General features: G+C 66.6%; 1 protein-coding gene across 17 annotated transcripts in view; it reads left to right on the forward strand.

Annotated features, from left to right (window-relative positions):
* The window catches only part of RBFOX3 (RNA binding fox-1 homolog 3), a 175,332-nt gene that overhangs the window by 149,089 nt on the left and 5,581 nt on the right, over positions 1-20,662 (forward strand). For 7 of the 17 annotated variants that reach the window (XM_066980211.1, XM_066980214.1, XM_066980217.1 and 4 more), the window contains 6 exons: positions 1,819-2,163; positions 16,739-16,990; positions 17,785-17,922; positions 18,427-18,480; positions 19,098-19,190; positions 20,368-20,428. In XM_066980211.1, the coding sequence (XP_066836312.1) occupies positions 2,062-2,163; positions 16,739-16,990; positions 17,785-17,922; positions 18,427-18,480; positions 19,098-19,190; positions 20,368-20,428 (700 nt within the window). In that variant the 5' untranslated portion in view covers positions 1,819-2,061. Of the gene's footprint in view, positions 1-1,669; positions 2,164-16,061; positions 16,577-16,738; positions 16,991-17,784; positions 17,923-18,426; positions 18,481-19,097; positions 19,191-20,367; positions 20,429-20,662 lie in introns of those variants that run through there. The other 10 variants (XM_066980222.1, XM_066980221.1, XM_048050299.2 and 7 more) reach the window with 6 other exon arrangements.

A 20,662-nucleotide genomic window follows, 5' to 3' on the forward strand; every position in this document is an offset into this window, starting at 1 on the left:
TTGGGGGGCTGTGGGGGGCGAGTTCCTCCTACCCCTTGCAAAGCTGCCCTGGTCACTGGGATGCGTGGGAGAACGTGGCCCCGTGGCTGCAGGGCTCCGGAGAAGGGGAGCTAGAGGCGAGCAGGGAGCTGGGGGCTGAGCACTGCACTGGGCTCCTTCGTGGTCCCTTGGGAGCTGGAGGGCGAGCGGCCGTGGTGGGACAGAGGAGGGGGCTAGCAGCGGCCCGAGGCTGCTGTTGGCCGTGGGTGTTGCCGCCGGGCTTCTTTCGGTCCTTGACAGCGAGGGGTGATGGTGGTGAGAACCGTCCCCAGCCTGGGGTCTGCTCCCCAATTTCTCGGCTTGCGTCCCCTTGGCAGCGCGTTCTCCCCAGGAGCAGGACCCCACAGGGGGGCTGGGACCCCCGTGGCCCCCAGCCGCTCGTTCAGGACGGCTTTTCCTGGAGCAGTTTGTTTCCACGGGGTTCTGCTCGGAGGCTCTGGGGTGGCCATATAACACGCCTCGTCTGTTGAGTATCTGCAGCAGAAACTGGAACCGCTGCGAGTGTACCAGGACACTGCAGCATGTCGCTATGTCTAGGGATACTGTGGAAAATCCCAGCCTCCAAATAGGGCTGCTCATGTGCTGGAGGCTCCGGAGGAGACAGAGCATCAGCAGCTGCTGGCACAGACCTGCCTTTGTGCATCGCGTTTGGCCAAGATGGAAACTGAGCCGAACCCAGGTTGCCTTTCCCACCCAGCCGAGCACAAAGCCCCGCCGGCTGCTCTGGGGCCCGGAGCCGCCCCCGGGACCCCTGCGCCCAGCCCGGCGGCTCGGGGGGCACCGGGTGGCAACGGGCCCCCCGGGAGCACACACGCGTGTGCGCGGCCCGGCCGCCCCCCTATCGCTGTGGCCAACCCCCTATCGCCATAACCGCCCCCCCTATCACCATAACCGCCCCCCTATCGCCATAACCGCCCCCCTATCGCCATAACCGCCCCCCTATCGCCATAACCGCCCCCCTATCGCCATAACCGCCCCCCTATCACCATAACCGCCCCCCTATCGCCATAACCGCCCCCCTATCGCCATAACCGCCCCCCTATCGCCATAACCGCCCCCCTATCACCATGACCGCCCCCCTGTCGCCATAACCGCCCCCCTATCGCCATAACCGCCCCCTGTCGCCACGGCCGCCGCGACAGAGCCGCGCGTGGGGCTGCCCCCGCGTGCCCCAGCCCCGAGCCGCCCGTGCAAGGCGGGGGTCGCGGGGCGGCCCCGGGCCGGGGGAGGGGAGGGGGGGGGTTGGGGAGGGGGGGGGGTCGGTGCCGGGGGTCCGCCCGCCGGGGGGGGGGTGCGGGGCGCTGCGGGCTCCGCGCGTGGCCGTCCGTGTCTGCGTGTGTGTGCCCGGAGAGCGTGGTGCGTGTGCGGGGGCGGCGGGTCCCCGTCCGGCCCCTCGGCAGCCCCCGGTGCGGCGCCCGCAGCCCCCGGGAGCTCCCCTCGCGTCCTGCCGAGCCCGGGGGGGGGTGGGGGGGGACCCGGCTCTGCCCGCAGCCCCCCCGCCGCCCCCCCCCCGCAGCAGCATCGCGCGTGCCCGGGGCCGGGAAGGCGGCTGCGAGGCGGCGGCAGCGGAGGGGTTAAGTGCGGGATCAGCTGTTCTCATGTCATTACGGATTCTCTTCATTTTATACAGAGCTCTGTTTGATGTCTGAATGCACAGGGGACTCCCCCTCCTCCTCCGACTCCCACCCCTTTTATTTCACTCCCTCGCCCTCTCCCTTCCTCCTCCCCTTCCTTTCTCTCCCCCTTCTCCTCTCTCTCTCACACGCACACCCTTTGCAGACCGCTCGTTCAGTGCCAGCGTCTAATGGCACCGGAGTAAATAGCCGAGCATTGTTCCTTCAGTGTAAGAGCAGAGCGAGGCCAGCCTTCCTCAGATGAATTCCTCCTAAATAGCGCCCGAGGGGGACGGGAGGGGACGGAAGAGGAGGGGGAGAGCCAGAGGGGAGAGCCAGGAAGACAGAGGATAAGCAGTGTGTAGAAGAGGACGAAACTGCGAGCAGCTTCACGGCTACCTGTCAACACATGCTGTGCTCCATGGCTAACTCGGGCTGCCTCCTTGTCTCCAACTCAGGCATGCTTCCTCACTCTCTCCCCTGTCCTCCAGCCTTCCTCTACCTCCAACAGGTAAGTGACCCTCTTCTGGGAATTTTTTTGCTTTCGCTTCACACGTGCTTTCTCTAAGCGAAGGGTCAGAGCTTAACCTCTTCCTCTCCAGCCTCTCCTGGCCTCTCCGGCGCATCCTCCCCGCCGGCACCGGCGAGTTTTGTTGCGTCGGCCGCTCGCGGGTCTGGGTTGCGAGTTCGTCGGGGGCTTTCTCTGCTTTTTGTGCCGAGGAGGCTGCTCCGAGCAGGGCTGGGGAGCACAGCCGGGGCTGGAGGGGGCCGAGGCGCTGGCAGTGCGGCAGGCAGAGCCGCCGGCGCGGGTCCAGCACCTGCCCTTCCTCGGTGCTGCTCCTCTTCGGCAGAAGCCCGGGGAGATGCTCGATGCTCCGCGCACGGGAACCCGGCTCCTGCGTGGCCTGGGCTGCCACCGGGAGCAGGGGGAGCGAGGAGTTCGCATGCGTGCACACACGTGTGCATGTATGTGCGTCCGTGTGAGCTGTGCGCTCACGTCGTGCGTGTCTGTAGCTGGGACGCGGTGTCGAGCTCAAATGGCTTTGCCCGGCTGTGGATACGGAGGTGCTGCAGACGGATCCCGGGAGCAGCGCCTGGTCCAGGCGAGCCTGGAGTTCGTGCGGCCGGCACCGGGCTGCTGGCGGCCAGCGGGTCCCCTGTGCCCTCAGCTTGGCTTCCAACTTCTCGTCGGGGCTCGTGGCTCCTGGGACCTGCCTGGACCCAGCACAATGAATTTCCAGGCTCGCCATCCCGGGGGAAGCGCGGCTCAGGAGAGGCAGCGTTTTCTTCAAAAGCCTCTTCTCTGCGTCGGAAATCCCAGTCTCCCAGCCGGGCTAACTGCTCCATTTGTGCTTTCAGGAGTTTAAAAATTCATAGCATCCTACCGCGCTCCGCCTGGCCTGCGCGGCTCACCTGGCAGCTGAGGACAGAGCTCAGTGCGGGTGCAGAGCCCACCGCCCGCGCTGGGGAAGGGCTGGGGGCTGCGTTTCGTTTCCCAGAGCCTGCGTCCGCACGGGCTTACGGCCAGCGCGCAGCCAAGCTGGAGCTGGGGCCGGCAAGGCCCGGGCTGCTCTGGCCGGCGCGCCGGGGCCGGAGCTGGTGAAGCCGGCGCTGCTGCCGGTTACACAAGTGTATGGGCAGCCGCTGCATGCGCAGGGGGCCTGGGGCTCGCGCGGGGCTGCTGCAGAGGCTGGCCGAAACAGTGCGTGATTTATTCCACCTTCCTGCAGGCAGAGGCTGTGGGCGAGCTGGGGCTGGGCTGAATTTTGATCTGCGCTTTCCTGGGCTGCGCAGAGCGCAGCAGATCATCCGCGGATGCTGCTCGGCGTGTCCCGGCGCACCAGGAAGGCTTGGGGCATCTGACACGGAGCAGAAATCGTCCCCAAGCCCCCACGTGTCCCCGGGGAGGTTTTCTGTGCGTCTGAAGGGAGCACATCGGCTGCTTTGAACCGGGAGGCAGCACAGGGCCTGGAGCCACTTCTCAGAGCAGCCAGGGATGTGGGGAATTTTATTTTCTGTCCGGAGCCCCCTCTCCCTGCCCGCTACCTGCGAGGGCCCCGCTGCTCCCGCATGTCGCAGGCACGCGGTGCGCAGAGCGGCTGCACTGCCTGCAGCTCCAGGGCTGCGGCCGCGCCGGTGCCGGTGCTGGTGCCGGTGCTGGTGCCGGTGCTGGTGCTGGTGCCGGTGCTGGTGCTGGAGGCAGCAGAGGACGGCGGCGCTTGGGGCAGGCTCTTGGGGCAGGCCGCGGTGCTGACGGCCGGCTGGGACGTGTGCGAGTGCAGCGTGAGGTCTGCAGGAAGGAAAGGCATTATCTCATTCGCGGCTCTTCCCCACTTGTGGCCTCTTGCACCCAGCGGTTTCTGGGCCCTTCGTTGCCCCATTTCGTGTAATTCGGACATGGTGCTCAGCGTCTCTTCCTCCCCGCTCTCCCAGAAGCGTCCTGCTCCTTGGCAGCAGGTTTGGCCTCGCAAGCCAGAGAGGAGGGGTTTATGAAGAGATTTGGAGTTGGATTTTCACCCGCTAATGGGTGAGATGGAAGCCAAAGTCTCTGTCCTTTCCCCTGAGTTTGTCTGTCGATGAGGTTCTGTACCCAGGGTTTGGAGACGATGATGTTTCTGGTGAGCTGGCAGCAAGACGTCAGGAAGGGGCATGGCTGGCAGCAGTCATGTGGGGAAAGGGCACGGGAGGATGCTGCTGGCTGCGCCTCGTCCTGCCTGTCTGAGCCAGGGGCTTGCTTGGGGCGCGGTGTCTCTGCCCAGGCCGTTCACTGTGTCAGCGCTTTGTCCCTGGCTTCACTCGGGATTTTAGGAGCGACTGCTTCAATGCACCAGGAGCCTGCGGGGCAGCGATGCTGTTACTGGGTGCGTGCCCCGTACCCGGGTGCACCAGAGCTCGCCTCAAGTCAGCGTGGGCTCGTTTCACCTGTGCACAGCTGGAAACACCTGGAAGACTTCAACAAACTTCTTTTCGGAATTGAGGTTGGCTGGGGGAAGTTCACCTTAGACCTTCTGGGGTGCAGTCATGAGCCCGGAGCCCGTGTGCCTGCCTAGCAAGGCAGATGTCCGTGCAGCAGGCGCGGGTGCAGCACGGGGAGCGGGAGCCCCGCAGCCGGCCGGGGAGGCGCGTGCCGGTGGCCGTGCTGGCTGCAGGCAGGGCAGGGTGCCACGCAGCTGCGGGGCCAGCGCTGAGCAGGCACGAGCGGTCCCTGCGGCCCGCTGACCCCACAAGTCCCCTGAGGCAGCGGGCGCCCCTGCGGGACCTCCTTGGTGTTTGCTGATTCTGTTCCCCCAGAGGCAGCTTGTGTCTGTGTGCCCCGGCACTCGTATTTTCAATAGCGACTGTATTTGAGGGAAGGACCAAGAAACGAAGTTGCCTGCAAAACTTTGAGTAGCCGAACACCGGGGGAAATCCCGCTGCGGTTGGGCTTTGGCAGCTCACGGGAGCACCTCGCAGCCGGGGCAGCTCAGCTCCTGCCCCAGCCCCAGCCTCGGGCCCAGCTCTCTGCGTGCTGCAAATGTGGGGCGATCGAGCGGCCCCGTGCACCCTGCCCGGCGGGGCAGGAGGGCAGCCAGCCCCTGGCGAGGACACAGGGACGGGAGCGGGGTTGGCAGCCAGGAGGGAGCCAGGAATGCTCTGTCTTCACTGGGCTTTGGTGCAATGTTGAGCTGCTTGTTCAGGGAGGGCCTCGGCTTACAGGGAGACCTCAATTGTTGCGCTCAGTTAAGGGAGGAATCAGTCACTGCTGGAAGTGTCTGCACTATAATTATAAAGGAGCAGCTAATCACTCCAGGAAGAGACGCCCTGCTGACCCGGAACAGCCCCAGGCTCAGACTCAGCATCAGCGTTAGAGCGGTGGAGCCCCAGGTGCAGGCATCTTGTGCGGGGAACCACGGGCATGCCGGGGCTGTGCCTGAGCTCGGGTTCATTTCCAGGTGGGCTCAGTCCCACGGCGGAGCTGACCCCGAGCTGCTGCTCACCTGGCGGCACGTCAGGGTGTCCCTGCTCCCCGCGGTCCCTCGGCGCTGCCCAGCCCGCGGCGCAGCGGGCTCATCTGAGCAGCGCCCGACCTGCTGGGGAAACAGCCTCTGCAAAAGGCTGCTTGGAAAATTCCTCTCCAAAAGGGCTGCTGCCAAGTTTAGCATATTATATTTTTAGGGAGCAAGTCTATTCCTAGCAATATTGTAGCGTGTTGCAGCAGCGGGTTCATTTAAAAGCTGGTTTCTTCCCCCTGCTTGCGCATTTCTCAGAGCCGCGAGCCCGGACCCGGCTGCTTGGTGGCTCTGTGGCTCCCGGGCACATGTCCCGCACTGCAGCTTCCACGTCTCCTGCACAGGGGAGGAAAGGCTTTAAAGCCGCAAAAAAAAATGTTTTCCTCTTTTTTTAATATATTGAAAACACTGGCATTAATTTTAGCTTTTGTGAAGCTGGTTTTCCCACAATAGCTGTAATTTAGGCCTACTCTGCCTGACGATGCTCTTTTTATAGGTATATTCTTATTTTAGTACTATAGTGATGGGTGAATGAGTAGATTAAATTAGATTTAGTATCTATCATTCTTTAAAGCATTACAGGCAGTCATTGGAGGGATGTGGTTTAACACAGAAGAAAGGCTAATTAGGCTGGCAGGCTCAGCCTGCCCCCGCGGGCTCCCCCCGCCCGCGTCCCGTGGGTGCCCCCAGACCCGCCTGCACCTTTACTCGGGGCCGGGCGTGCAAGCAGGACAGCGCCTGGGGCGGATTTCCCAGCTGGGGCCGAGCTCCCAGCTCCGAGCTCCTCCTGGGCTCTGCGCAGCCTCGGCTCCCCGCCGCCGGCTCGGCACGGACGCACTGCGTCCATCGGCCGCGGCACCGCTGGGCAAGTGGGTGGTGGGGACCCCCCAGCTCCAAGCCCCCGCGCTCGGGGTGTCCCCGCAGGCGGCAGCAGTGCCGCCCAGCTCCTGTGCTTCGGTGGCAGCTTGGTCCCTTCGGGGCAGCTGTACGGGCGAGCAGGCGCACGGGACGGGACGTGGGGCTGAGAGGGTATGGAAAAGAGTGGAAAAAGCACTGTCATTGGGAAACGCTGGGGGGGGTTACACTGTGCAGGAGAAAACCGAATGTCTGAGGCAGATAGCTGCGTTTTCCCAGTGTTGCAATGCAGGGCCTGGGGGCGGTGGGACTCAGAGCCCATCAAAACCAATGGTTTGAAAGTTCATGCTGGTGCCGTGGCATCTGCTGAAGTGGCAGCCCCAGGCTGGGCTGGCCTCGGCATCCCCGATCTCACCCAGGCGGCAGCAGGAGCAGGGGAGCCATCGGCACGGGTGAGCAGAGCACGATGCTGGTAAATGCCAGCCCCGGGCATCAGCTCCGGCTGCAGGCTGAGCGTGGGGACGGGCTCAGTGGTGCGGAGCACACGCGGACACCTGCATGCTGTGTGCCTGGGAGGGCTTCAAGGCGGTGCAGCACGTCTCTGCTTGTGCCCGGGGACGTGCTGGCTGCTGGGGCTCCTCAGCAGGAGCAGCTGTTGCCCCGCGAGCCCCTGCCCCGGTGTGAACCCAGGTCAGGGGCTCTGCAATCCCAGCCGGCCCGGGACCGGCTCAGTGTAACATCGCTGCTGTGGAGCAAGCTTGGGGTGAGCGCCTGCCTGCGGGGCTTCACACCTCCGCTGCCAAGTGGGGCCGAGCCCCAGGCACCCCTAAGTGGGCTTTAACCTGCGTCACATTCCCTGGCGTTCAGCGAGGCGGAGGGCAACAGCGGCCGCACTCGTGGAGCAGGTGCTGCTGCAGCCCGTGGCACAGCTGGTGCTGCAGCCCAAGCTGCGGTGCTGAGCTCCGTGGGATGCGGGTAGGGAGGCGCTGACCGGCGCACGGAGCTGGGCCAGAGCGGTGGAAAGGCGCTGGGGTGAGGTGGGGTCGCGGCTGGGCGAGGGGCCTCTGGCGGCTGTCACAGGGCAGGCATCTCCCTGGGCCCTGGCCACTGCCTGCGAGGGGTCTGGTACAGTTCCAACCCCCCTAGCCAGCCCCGCTGTCCCTGAGCAGCGTCTCCCCGACGGGTTCTCGCTTTGCCACTCTCGTACCTTCCTGAGCATCCAGCTGGCTCCGGCGGTCGCCAGCTCCTGCATCCCCCCCCCCCCGGAGCAGGGCCCCCACCCCGGCAGCTTTCACGTCCTGTCTGCACTGCATGGATCTTACAAATTGGGTTTGCACAGCATCAGCAGGATTCGCTCCAGCCCCCTGTGTAAGCAGCACTGCTGAGATGTGATCCCTGGCACCGAGAACCTATTAAACAGAGTGAGACGAGCCCTGGAAGGAGACCCAGTCGGAGGAGGGAGTTCACAGAGATGGTGTCGGGAGCGAGCGGCGCTCAGGCAGCCCTCTGCCTCCACGCTGGGGACACGCGGGTGTCACCAGCCAGGACCGGCCGGTGCCGCTGGAAGGCAGGGTGACCCAGGGACCTGGCTGGCACGGCACCCTGCAGAGCTGGGTCTCGCTCCCGTGCTCGGGGCGTCTCAGCCATTTCCTCTCCGTCAAAGAGCCGTGGAGCTGCTGCGCCTGCTCCTGGGAGAGCTCTGCCGGCCCTCGCGGGCTTGCAGCGGGTGCTGGGGCCGGAGCGTGGCCGTGGCACCAGGCGGCCGCGTGCCCAGCGGGTGCCGGACCTCGTCCCACGGCGCCCAGCCCCGGGCTGCTGCGGGTGCGTGCCCCAGGGCCCGGCCAGCCCGGGCTGTGCTGGCGGCGGGGGCTCGCTGCAGGGCTCCTGGTGAGCAGCCAGGCACGAGGCAGGTCTGGCTGCTCCGGCTCCCCCTCGCCAAAGTGCTGGGCTTGCAGCACTTTGTCATGATTTTCATCTCGTCTCCGAGCAGCGATCCTTCACTGCTCACATTACCCAAGTAGAAAATGACACATAAACTGACATGATTGCTGCTGTTTCTCAGCGCCACGCAACATCTGTTCCCTCGGCGGCGCGGGGGAAGGTGGGCAGGGGCTGGTGACGCGCCGCGCGGCCCCCGAACTTCTCACCCTTTGCTCCCCTCCTGCCATCGCGCCTCCTCCAGCCGTGCTGCAGCGAAGCAGGGGACGGGAGCTGGCGGTGCTGAGGCGGTGCAGGGCCACGAGGCAGGAAGCAGCGGCAGGAGCTGTGCTCGGTGTGCCCCGTCCCATGCCAGCCCCCGGCACGGTGCTGGGGCGCGCTCTGCCCCCAGCATCCCCACCGCCTCCTGCAGCTTGCGGCCAGGTGGAGGAGCCCGCAGCAGTGCGTGTGCTCCCGAACCTTCCATCGCCTGGTCGGCTGCTTTTGGGCCCAGGAAACCCGTTTTCCAGCAGCTTTCTCTCCGTTTCTTTGCAGCACTCTGCCCGGCTGGCCTGGGGATGTGCCGTGCTTGTGGGGCTGCATCTGGAACCAGGGGCACTGGGCCGGGAGCCGGGGCTGTTGGGGAGCAGGGGGGGAGAGCCTGATTTTGGGGCTGGAGAAGGATGTGGAGGGAGCGAGCAGGATGGGGAGCTGCAGGGCTGTGCTGCGGGGCGGGCTGGGGCCTTCTAAAGTCTCTGGTATAAAATCAAAAATAGGGAGAGAAGAGCAAGAGCAGGCGACAGTTGCAGCTTATTTGTGATCTGCATTGTGTGGGGAGCTCTTAATTAGAGCTAATTAGACTAATTAACTTGCAAATGAGAAACTCGCCTTTTTCTCCTTTTCCTTTACAAGAAAAAAAATAAGAAGACGAACAACAAGATAAATACTGAGGCTAATTACTTTGTACCTGCTGCACAGCCCCTCCAGCTGGTGGGACGCCCCTCTGCCCGCCACCCCCAGGACAAGCGCACCCGCCCGGTGTGCCGCGGGGTGCCACGGGGTGCCGTGCTGTGCCGTGCCGTGCCTGTCCCTGCTTCTGGCCAGTGCTGTGCTGCTGTGCCGAGGTCCTGGTCCCGCCGCTGGGCACCACTGCCCCGTGTCCCTGCTGTTCCCGCTGGCAGAGGGGCCGCCTGCTGTCCTTCGGGCACCTTTGTGCCCCAGCGCCCGGCCAGGATGCGGCACGTGCCTGCCGTGGCACTGGCCAGTGCTGGGAGCCGGTGGCCACACAGGGCAGGCATCGCCGGGACAGCGTGGGGCTCCTGCGGAGGGCACAGCACCGGCACTGCCGGTACCCTCCCCGCCAGACCCCTCCTAGCCCAGCACCGGGACCAGAGGGCCCCGTGGCACCCCTCGCCCTGGCTGCTTCCCAGCTCCTCCCTCGCACACCTCTGTTCTCCTCCCTTCTCTCTGCCTCTGCAACACCCCAGGGGCTTTGTTAGCACAACTCAGTTCAAATGTCTGATTAGTCTTTAGGAGATCGAGGGGTCAATTTTCCACAGCTCCTTCCTCTCCATTTAACTAATTTAACTGTGCGATTGTTACAAATTTCATTTTATTATAGCCCTGCTTCTCAGTCCAATTGAATTACCAAAATCTCATTTTCTCAGAAGTGCTGAATATGTAATTAGAGGAAAAATTATGCTCCTGACTGCCTATTAGAGAGGGTTGCGTGAGAGAGCTTGTCTCTGCGTGCACACGCGAGTACGTGTTTACTGAGCGCCCACGCTGCCGCCGCGCGCATGCGCCTGGTCACCGGGCTGTGTGCCGGCGAGCTCCACGTGCGGCTGCTCGGGGCCTGCCACGGGCGGCTTTGCGGCAGCATCGCAGTGACGCTGCGGTGGCAGGGGTCTAGAGGTGGGATGTGGCAGGGGACGTGTGGCCATAGCCGGCTGTCACGGGGGTCTGTCACAGAAATGAGTTCGGGAGAGCTGCGAGCAGCTGGCTCCAGTCCTGCACTCTCCCTGCGAGCTCGCACGCTCGGTGTGTCTGCGGGGTGCAAATCGCGACGGGCAGAGCGGGTGGGCTGGAGCTGCCGCGGTGCTCGCAGGGGAGGCACGAGGCCCTGGGTCCTGCCGGGGCTGGAACTCGCCGAGTCCCGCGCTGTCGCATCCTGCCTGGGCTCTGCTCCATGGGGTCTGTGCGCTCTCTGCGCAGGGAGCAGCCGGAGAACTGGGCTCAGGGGGCGCTGACACCAACCAGCATCGCAGCTGCTGGCTCCTGGTGACACTGGGGCTTGAGGCTGGGAGCTGGGCACAGGGTCCCGGCCCAGCGACGCTGCCCAGCAGGGTGAGGGGAACATGGGCAGGGGCCCGGAGAGCAGGGACATCCGTCCGCACAGGCAGGGCTGTGCAGGGCCTGGTGGTGCTGCAGGGGTGCCTGGTGCCTGTGGGGAGCAGGAGGTGCATGCATGTCCCCACGGTGGGCTGGGGTGCAGGAGGCACGGATGCTGCAGTTCAGGTGTTGGTGCTAGGAGCTTCTTTGGAGGCTGCGGGGCTCCCTGTGCTGCTCAGTGATCACTACCAGCAGCCACTGGGACCAGCCTCGGGGGTGTCTGAGCCAGCCCTGGAGCAGCGGCAGGCAGTGCCCAGCCGAGGCACGGCTGTTTGCAGGGGCTCAGCAGGAGCAGGCAGCTGGGGCAGACACCGCTGGGGACACGGCTCCTTTCCCAGCCTGTGCCCGTGCCCAGGACTCTGCAGCCACGCTCGTGCCTTGCGTGCCTGGCTTTTCCAAGCCCTTTAGTGGCTGCTGGAGACCGAGCGCTCCTGGAAATCCTGGCCGGTGTATGCAAACGCTGGGTCTGCGCTGCTCTGGCATGCCTGCAGGAAGAGCTGCGTGCGGGGGGGGCAGCGCGACGCAGCTCTCCAGCGGCATCCCCAGAGCTGCAGGCTCGGAGCTGGGGCTGCTCGGGGTGAGCCTGGCACCGCCGGCAGCGCTCGGAGCGTCCCGGAGCAGCGGTGCTGCTGCTCGGTGCGGCCCTGGGCAGGCCGGATCCTGGCCCATCTCCAGCAGTGATGCGGCCCGGTCCCTCCCCGCACAGGTACATGTGAGCCCGGGAAATGTCACCGGGGTGCGGGGGGCGGGAGGTGGCGGCAGCCCGGAGCCCCCGCGAAGCACCCCCGTCTCGCCTCAGTTACACAACATTATCATTTCATAATACTCTGAAATATACATGAAGTTGGCTGAATGCAGATGAAATTGCACCATTTACTTCATGAATATTTCATGCAGCCTCAGCTCCTAAGTTTCCGGCTGATGGAGGCAGGAGCCCGTGCTGGACCCCGTCCCCCCCCCTGCCCCGTCACCCCCGTGCCGGAGGTGACAGGGACGTGCCAGCAGCTGTGCCCTGAGCGGCTGTGCCGGCGCACGGCGCTTCCGCGGCCACCTCCCTCCCGCTGGGTGCCACCTAGCTGTCGGTGGCACCCGGCCTGCCGGGCTCACGGCCCCGCAGCCAGCATGAGTGGGAGCCACCCGTGCTGCAAGGGCAGCTGCCCCCGGCAGGGTCCCAGCCCTCCCACGGCTCCCCCCTGGCCGAAGGTGCGCCCAGGAGGTGGCTCTTCTGCGCTGCCCTGCGTCCCCTCCTGCTCCTCCAGCCGCGTGTCCCAGGCCGTGTCTTGTGCTGCCGCGGGGTCCCTGCCTGTTAAATCTGCGTCCTCCCTGCTCTTTGCAGAGCTCCCCAGCGGAGCATCCGTGGCAGATGCCATTAGCCGGCTCTTCACCCCTCCCCTGCCACGTCCTTAATGAAGACGTTCAGTGCAGCGGCTGCCGCCCCCAGCTCCGCGCCTCCTTTCGCTGCTCCTTCCCGGGCCGAGGGGCGCTGCGGGCTGTGCCGCCAGCGTGGGACGGGCGGGGGCTGCCCACGGCCGGGACGTCCCCGCTGTGAGCCCCCCACGCGTGGGGCCCTGCGCCCCCTCCAGCCCGGGATCCGCGGCTGTGCTGCCCCAGGGCCCCGGAGCTCTGCTTTGTATGGATGGCGCAGCATTTTGGGTAATGAAATATTCACAGGTCAGTGATTCCTTGAGAAATGACGGGGATCAGTCAATTCCTTTTCAGGGAGTAATTTTCTTCCCCTTCACGGCCTCTGTTTCATGTTGACAGTCATTAGCATGAGAGAGCGGCTGGATCGAAGAGGAGACGGCGTGGCTGTCACGCAGGCGGCCGCACCGGCAGAGCCTCGCGGCAGGCCCGCTGCACGGGAGCGCTGTGCCCGCACAGGAGCTGGGGCAGCCCCGGGGCCGTGCCGGGACCCTCGTGCTGCTGCCGCCGGGGCATTGCCCGAGCTCGGCTCCGCTGCCTGCTCCGGCTCCACGTGCACCACCTGCTCTGGGTGCAAAGGCTCCTCGCTGCTTCCCCGCACGTGGGAGCAGGCGGTCGGTCCCCAGAGGCCGTGAGCAGCCTCGGCTCTCCCCGGGGTCGTTCCCCAGCTCCGGCGTTGTGCTGGTGGGCACAGCGCGTCCTGCCGCCAGCCTCACATTGCGGGCCTGCTGCGGCAGCGAGCAGCTGCCCTGGTGCCGGCGGAGCGGCTGGTGCAGGCAGGCTGGGGGCACCGCTCAGCCCCTGCCTCCCACCTGGGGCGGGCTCCATGCGGCCGGGGGCGCGCCGACGGCTCGCGAGGGGCAGCCAGGCTGCCTGGAGGTGCCGCAGCGCTGCCTGAGCACAGTCTGCTGCTCCCCGGGGCCAGCCCGACAGCACCCGGGCTTGCGGCTCGGAGGAGCTGCTGCTTCGTGGCTGCCTTGGTGCCGTGGTGGGGTCAGGACCCCGGCCCTTCGCCCAGCTGCCCGGGGTTGGGGTTTGAGTGCTGCAGGAGCCCCCGTGCCGCCGCAGGTGGCGTGCGAAGCGTGCTGAGCCCGTGACAACACGTGCGTGGACTGTCGAGATGCGCGCGTCCCCTCCTGGGGCCACCTCGGGGCCACCACACCGCCCGCCCGAGGCCAGAGACGGGTGGCCCGGGGAGATGCCTTATCACAAGCGGCTGATAACCGCACGCTGCAGCGGCACAGCCGCCGCTGTCCAAGCTGCCTTTCCTCCCCGGGAACACCACGTGAGTTCAGGAGCCGGGCGTGACACCGACCCTCGAGGGGGCAGGCAGCGCTGCCTGCGGCGCCACGGGGTGCCGGCACCTCTCGTTAGCGTGACGCTGCGCTCAGCCGGCTGTGCGGACACCTCCCGTGTGTTCGTGGGGTTCCGGTGCGTTATTTTCTTAAAAAGGAGAAAATGTTAAAAATGGCGTCGTCAGCCCCGAGCTGACAGGCACAATCACCAAAGTGCGGCGTCGGCAGGAACCGGCCCCACGCGCTAAATGACTTGAAAGGAAATGGCCTGGATTGTGCTGAGGAGGCAGAGTGCGGTGGGGAGAAAGCAAGTGGAGCAAACAAAAAAACTTCATTAATTAAAGAAACTCGTTAATGAGGGACATTTAATCAGCTAAAGATGATATCCACCCCCTGCCTGCCAGGGTGCAGGCAACACCGGCCTGCTGCAGCAGCGGCTGCGTGGGGCTGAGCTGCGGACAGGGCAGGAGGACAGTGCCCAGGGGGACAGGGCAGGGGGACAGGGCAGGGGGACACTGCGCAGGGGCTGGGCCCGGGGGGTCTCATCCTGCCTGGGCAGTGCGGGGAGCGGAGGCGGCTGGGCACCACGCGCACCCCCTGCGCCGTGCTGAGCTCCGCCTGCTTTGCTCCACACTCGGTCTCGGGCAACGCGCTAATCTCCTGTCTCATTTACTAAATGAGGGCTACGGGCCATTAATAACCAGAATATCTTTTAATGAAAATGCGGAAAGCCGCCCTATAAAGTGCCATGCGGGAGCATCCCCTGCGCTCCCAGCAGGGAATTGCGGTGAGCGAGCAGGGACGCCCGGCGGAGCCCCGCATCCCCGACACCCACAGGCTGGCACCACTTCACGGGCCACACGGCCCGAAACGGGGGCACCCGGCTGCAGGGGTCACCACGTCCTCACCCCGTGGCTGTGCTCTGTGAGCCCAAACCCAGCTGGGCACTGACAACGGCTCTGCCCAGAGCCGGCAGCGCGGGCGGACAGGAGCAGCGCAGGGTGCGGAGAGGTGAGCAGCAGAAGGCAGCACTGGGTGTCCCTCAGCCAAACCCCTGACGATCCCTCTCCCCTGCAGAGCCCACCGCGGAGCCGAGCACCCCAAACCCTGCGCAGGGCCCCCTGCCCTGTCCCGTCCAGGAGGAGCAGCTCCTGTCCCGTCCAGGGCTGGTGGACAGCGCGCGGTGGGAGGGAGGCGCGCGGGAGCCGTAGATCTGCGCCTCTGCAGCACCAGCAGCCCTGGAGATGGCAAGCAGCAAAACAGGGGAACCTAATGGCCCCTGAATGAAATAATACTTGGGCTGACAAGCCCTGCGACAGCCCTAATTAATAACGGATATGAACGTGGCTGTCGGGGCAGACTGGCGAGGAGCCAGTGGGGCCCAAGACCTGTGCAGGTGGGGCCGGCCCCTGCCCCGGCCCCTGTCTGTGTCCCCATTGCCACCCCACAGCTCCTCCTGCTCGGGCCATCCCCAGGGCTTCTGCTGTCGCTGCCTGTGGCCGTCGGGGCCAGGGTGCCCAGCTCCTGGGGCTGGATGCAGCCCTGCCACCAGGCGCCGGCACGGAGTGGGGCAGAGACTGGCGCTGCCCTCTGGGCTGGGTTTGCCAACCCAAACTAAAAACCTCCCAGCTAAAGCCTTGGCGAAGGGGCTGAGCCGAGCCCCCGCAGGCGGCCGCTCGGTCCCTGCCATGCTGGTGGCTGATCCTGCTTGTGATGGCAGCAAAGATGAGTGGCAGCGCAGGGGGACGCGGGAGCCCTGCAAGATGCTCCTGCTGCCCGCTCCGTGCACGCGTTGGGGACGCTGGCAGGGAGAGTTGGGTGCTGGGAGCGCGACTGGGGCGTCTGCTCGCTTCCCAAAGCGGGCTCAGGCACAGGGTGCGCGGGGAAAAGGCAGAGCAGCGGGGCGAGCACCGCGGTGCAGGGAGCAGCATTACCCCGGGGGCAGTGCCGGAGGCCAGGGCTCTGCCGCCCGCTGCCTGCGCCGCCCTGCAGCATCGCCAGCCCCGGCCGGCGCTGGCAGGCGCATCTGGCTGGCGCGGCCCCGGGCAGCTGAGTCAGCACGGGAAGACGCTTGCGAGCCTGTGAATGACTTGCAGATCTGTAGTGGGATTGTTCACGCTGGGTTTGCATGTGGTCCCCACCGTGCCCCCAGCACAGGCTCTGCTGCCTCCCCTGCAGGCGCGACGGCCGCGGCAGGTGGGGGATCACGGCTGGCGGCACGGCCCCCCCCTTCCCCCCCCTTCCCCAGCGTCCCTCCGCACCATAAATCGGCCGCACACACAATTAAGGAGCTTGTCTCCACGGTCTGAGCCACAGATGTATTTCATGGGCGAGAGGCGGCCGCGGCAGGTTGTAAAGCATCCGCGGGGCTGCCGGCGCTGCGCTCGGCGGTGGGCGCTTGCGTGCCGCACACGTGCGTGGGGGGCGCGGGAGCCTGCGGGTGCATGCAGGGCCGGGGGGCTGCGCAGACAGAGGGGGGCTGTGCAGGAGGGGGGCGGGCTGGCAGCCCCACGGCATCCCCCAGCCCCGCAGCAGCCGTGGGCGGCCCTCGGCCCGTGGCACAGGTGCCGCTCACCTCGTTTGACCAGGGCGGCCAGGCCAGCTGTGTTACAGCAAAGGGCCTAATCAAATATTTAGCAGCTAATTGATGCCTGCCTGCTGTTTGCCAAGAGGCCATCTGACAGCCCTGCCCTCCCCACTGCCCTCCTTCCTCAGTGCCCTCCTGGCCAGGCTCCAGGGCGCGCAGGATGGTGGCGGGTGCCGATGTCGGTGGTGCAGCCGTGCTTTGCCCCGTGTTGGCCTTCAAACCGAGGGCCGCCCCGGTTTCCGTCACCAAGGGGGCGATGTGCAGGCTCCCCCTGCTAGTCCCCACTGGAGCCGTGGCCTTGGTCCCCTCCATGCCTTGCCCCCCAGCCCCCCCATCCTCCCGCTGCCCAAGGCGCAGCAGAGCGGGCAGGGAGGGCTCGGAGTGGGGAGCGGAGAGGGGCTCGGCCACGGGGCAGGCACAGCGGGCAATGCGGTGCGGGAGCTGCTGTAGCACGGGGATGGCACTGAGGTTGGCGTGGGGACAAAAAGCAGGGGCAGGGTGGGGGGTCAGGGGGCCCTGGGGTCCAGCCACAGAGCCCCAGAGCGCTCCCCAGGCAGGGCGCAGCCCTGGCACCTCGGGGACGGCGGCGGGAGCCAGCAGGTAAGGGGGACGGCGCTGCTGTCTCGGCAGGGCAACCAGGACGCCACGGCTCCACCTGACGCGATGGCTCAGCCCTACCCCCCGGCCCAGTACCCCCCACCCCCCCAGAACGGCATCCCCGCAGAGTACGCGCCGCCGCACCCCCACCCCACGCAGGACTACTCGGGGCAAAGCACAGTACCGGAGCACGCCATGACCCTCTACACACCAGCACAGAGCCACGCCGAGCAGCCGGGCACCGACGCCAGCACACAGTCCATAGCAGGGACGCAGACGGTACCGGTAAGGGAGAGGCACGGGGGGGGGGAGGCTGCGGGCTGGGTGCGGGGGCAGGCAGCACCCCCCGGGCTGCAGCCCCTTGGGGCGCCGGGGCCGCGTGTCCCCGCAGTGGCCGGGGCAGCAGGAGCATGCGCTGGCTGCCTGCCTCCCTTGCAGCCCCCCTGTCATTTCTAATCACTTGTAATCTACCTGCTTGGCTGCTTTCCAATCAGATAGCTTCAATTATGTGGTTGTAATGCAGCTCGGGGGGGTGGGGGGGAAAGTGCTGAGCTGAGCACTTCCCAGCCTGGCCACCACAGCCCCGTGTGTGGGGTCTGCCCCTCCCGGCCCCCTGCCCTGAGCACGCGCGTGTGCTGCGGTGATGGTCCCTGGGCACGGAGCCACTGGGCTGGCCCGGGCTGCAGTCCCACAGCCGACGTGAAGCCACGCGATGCCGGCTGGATCTCCGTGGGTCTCCTGCCCTCCCTCACCCAGCTTCTCCTCCCTGGTGCCGCTCATGGGGCGGGTGACGCTGTAGCTCCCCCAGCCACAGCTGCCCGCAGAGCTGCCCTCCAGCATCCCCCTGCTCGCAGGGCAGCACAGGCAGCGCCTTGACCCTCTGTGCTCCCTCCTGAGAGCGGGGGGCTCCTGCTCTGCTCCGGTTGCTGGGAGGGACCCGGGAGGCTGGCACGGTGCTGCCCAGGGAGTGGGGACCACGGGGTCGGGGGTGCCCCTGGGGGCTGCAGGGCCAAGCACGGGAAAAGGGGGCAGTCCCTGCCAGGAGACGTGGGGCTGACGAGGTGGTGGTGCTCCCGCAGCAGACAGACGAGGCGGCACAGACAGACAGCCAGCAGCTACATTCCTCAGACAACACAGACAAGCAGCAGCCCAAGAGGTTACACGTCTCCAACATCCCCTTCCGATTCCGGGACCCCGACCTGCGGCAAATGTTTGGGGTGAGTCCGGCCCCTGCAGCCACCCACGTCCCGCTGCCCTCAGCTCAGGCTCTCGGTCACCCGGTCCCCAGGTCACCGCGGGGGCCCTGGCACCGTCCTTCCCTGGGGGTCCCCTCTGCCCAGCCCCAGCGGGGTCCTGGGCCAGCCTGCAGGATGCCTGCCCCGCTGCTGGCCAGCAGGGGATGGGCAGAGGGCTTTCCACCCTGGTTAACAGCCGGGCTGTCAGGCTGAGGCCCATGCAAGGAGTGAGAACAGAGCCCTTGTCCCTCTCCTTTCACACCCTTCCCAGCACTCATTAAGATTTAGAGTGGTGCAGGTTAATTAGCTGCGAAGCGACACCCCCCAGATCCTAGAAGAGGGCTACCATGAGGGGGGGACGGGATGGGGCTGTGCTCAGGCTCAGCCCTGCAGGGCACCGAGGGGCCCCCAGGACCAGAGCCCTGTGCTTGCAGCCCGGGGCGGGGGGCTCTGCAGGCACTCACCTTCTGCTCTCTCTGCTTGCAGCAATTCGGGAAGATCCTTGACGTGGAGATCATTTTCAACGAGCGGGGCTCCAAGGTGGGTGCTGCCCGAGGCCGGTGCCATTGCAGCGAGCCGCAGGGGCGGGCACGGCCCCCCGGGACGTGTCCGTGCCTCCCGGGGTGCCCCCGGGGGCTGCTCTGCCCGCTCTCCCCTCCCCTCCTCCTCCCTGTGCTGCTGCCCCTCGCCCCTTGGGAGCACCCCACGGCAGACACAGGACCAGGGCAGGCCAGGCACCAGCAGCCCCCAGGCGCGGGTGCCCGGTCTCGGGGAGCAGCCTCCTGGTGCCCTGCGCCATCCGGAGGTGCCTGCGCCCCAGCGCTGGAGGGAGGGGAGGGCTCGCTCTGTCCCGCGCCTGCACGAGGCGGCTCGTGTCCCTCTGTGTGTGGATGTCTCTGTTGTATCTTCCCTGCTTTCTGTGCCCCTCTCCCAGACTCTTCTCCCAGCTCGCGGGCGATGCCGGGCCCTCAGCCGGGACCCCCGGGTGCTGCGGGGACCTGGCCCGGGCTCTCCGTCTCCGCACAGCGGCAGCCTCATCTCCTCTGCCAGCTCTCCTGATTCACCCCCTCTCTCTCTCTGTCCCCACACCCTCTCTCTCTCTCTCTCTCTCTGTCTCTCTCTGTCTCTTTCTTTCTCCTTTTCTCCTCTGCTCACAGGGTTTTGGGTTTGTAACTTTTGAAACTAGCACAGATGCCGACCGGGCACGAGAGAAGCTGAATGGCACGATCGTAGAGGGCCGGAAGATTGAGGTGCTCAGATAAGTGTGCTAGTGCCCTGCCTGCCGTGTGTTGTGCATCCCCCCCGCGCTGCCCCGAGCCCCCCTCCCGGCTGGGGGTGCAGGCGGGGCAGAGCTGCCCGGGGGCTGCGGGGGCTCCCCCCTGCCCCGCGCTGGCTCTGCCTCTGTGCCCTCGCGCCCATGGTGGGGAGCCCGGGCAGGGCCGCGCACGCTGAGCGGCCCCGGGGCCACCGGCTCAGCTTGCGGGGGTCCTGCATGTTCCCGGGGGTGCCTGCCCGGCGCGTGCATGCGGCCGTGAATGCAGCACGGGGAGCATGCGTTGGAGCTGCAGGGAGGTCTTCACGGACAGCAAGCAGGGACGGGCTCAGACGAACCTCCCGGGCAGCGGGGAGAGCTGGGGGGCGCCGAGCCGGGGTCCGGCTGTGCCCTGCCCGGTGCCGGGGGAGCCCAGCAGACTCCCACCCCCGCTGCCTGGGGGCAGCTGCCCCGTGCGTGGCAGGGCGGAGACGGCCTCAGCGCTCCGCGTGCCCGTGCCAGCTCCCCCTGTGCGGGCAGGGTGCTTCACGCAGCTCTCCTCTCGCACCCGCCGCTTCCCAGCCCCAGAGGCCGTTCGTGCAGCCGGGCAGGCGCAGGCTTTGCCCGTTGGCTGCGTGGCACCGAGCTGAGCCCTGAGGAGCAGGGGGATGCAGGGCAGCGCCTGGAGGGAGCTGGACACAAACACCCCTGGCAGTGCTGAGCGCAGGAAGGGGCAGCCCGGCAGGGCTCAGCGCTACCCACGGACGGGCCCTGCCTTCTGAGGAAGTGTCCCCCATCCATGGCCAGGCAGGAGCTTGCAGGCGCTGGCGGGAGCTACCAGGGCTCCTGCATCCTTTCTGCAGCCAGGATCAGGCGTGCAGTGGGGGCTGGAGGTGGCTGAGCCCAGCACCACTCAGCCTGAGCCCAGCACCCGCAGCTTGGGGCATCGATAACCAGCCCAAGGGATGCTCGGTGCAGCGCTGTGTCAGGGCGGCACCACGCACGGTGCAGCCGTAGGAGAGCCTCTCCCTGCCTCTCCCCGCTCGCCCCTCGTCCTTCCCTCCAGCGTTTCAAGCAGCAGCAGCGCGCACTGAGTGCGGCCGAACGGGCCTGGACCGCGGCCTCGCCAGCCGCCCTGCCTGCAGGCGCTGAGCTCTCGTCCCCTCTCTCCTCAGGTGAACAACGCCACGGCCCGGGTCATGACAAACAAGAAGGCTGCGAACCCCTACACCAACGGTAAGAACCGGTGCAAGGAGAGACCGAGGTGGCACAGGCACAGCCCGAGGGGCTGAGCACCCCGGGGCACCTTCCCATTGCTGCACGGCTGCTGCTGAGCTCCCGCAGCAAAAGCCCTTTGGTGCCTGACCAGAAATAAGAGTGGCTGCTCCTGCCTGAACGCGGGGGCACAGCCCCACGGAGTGCCCCGTGCCCCTGCAGCCACCCCGGGGATGGGAGCCGCGGTGGGGGAGC

Source organism: Anser cygnoides, chromosome 19, assembly GCF_040182565.1.
Source record: "Anser cygnoides isolate HZ-2024a breed goose chromosome 19, Taihu_goose_T2T_genome, whole genome shotgun sequence".
Classification (NCBI taxonomy): Eukaryota; Metazoa; Chordata; class Aves; order Anseriformes; family Anatidae; genus Anser; species Anser cygnoides.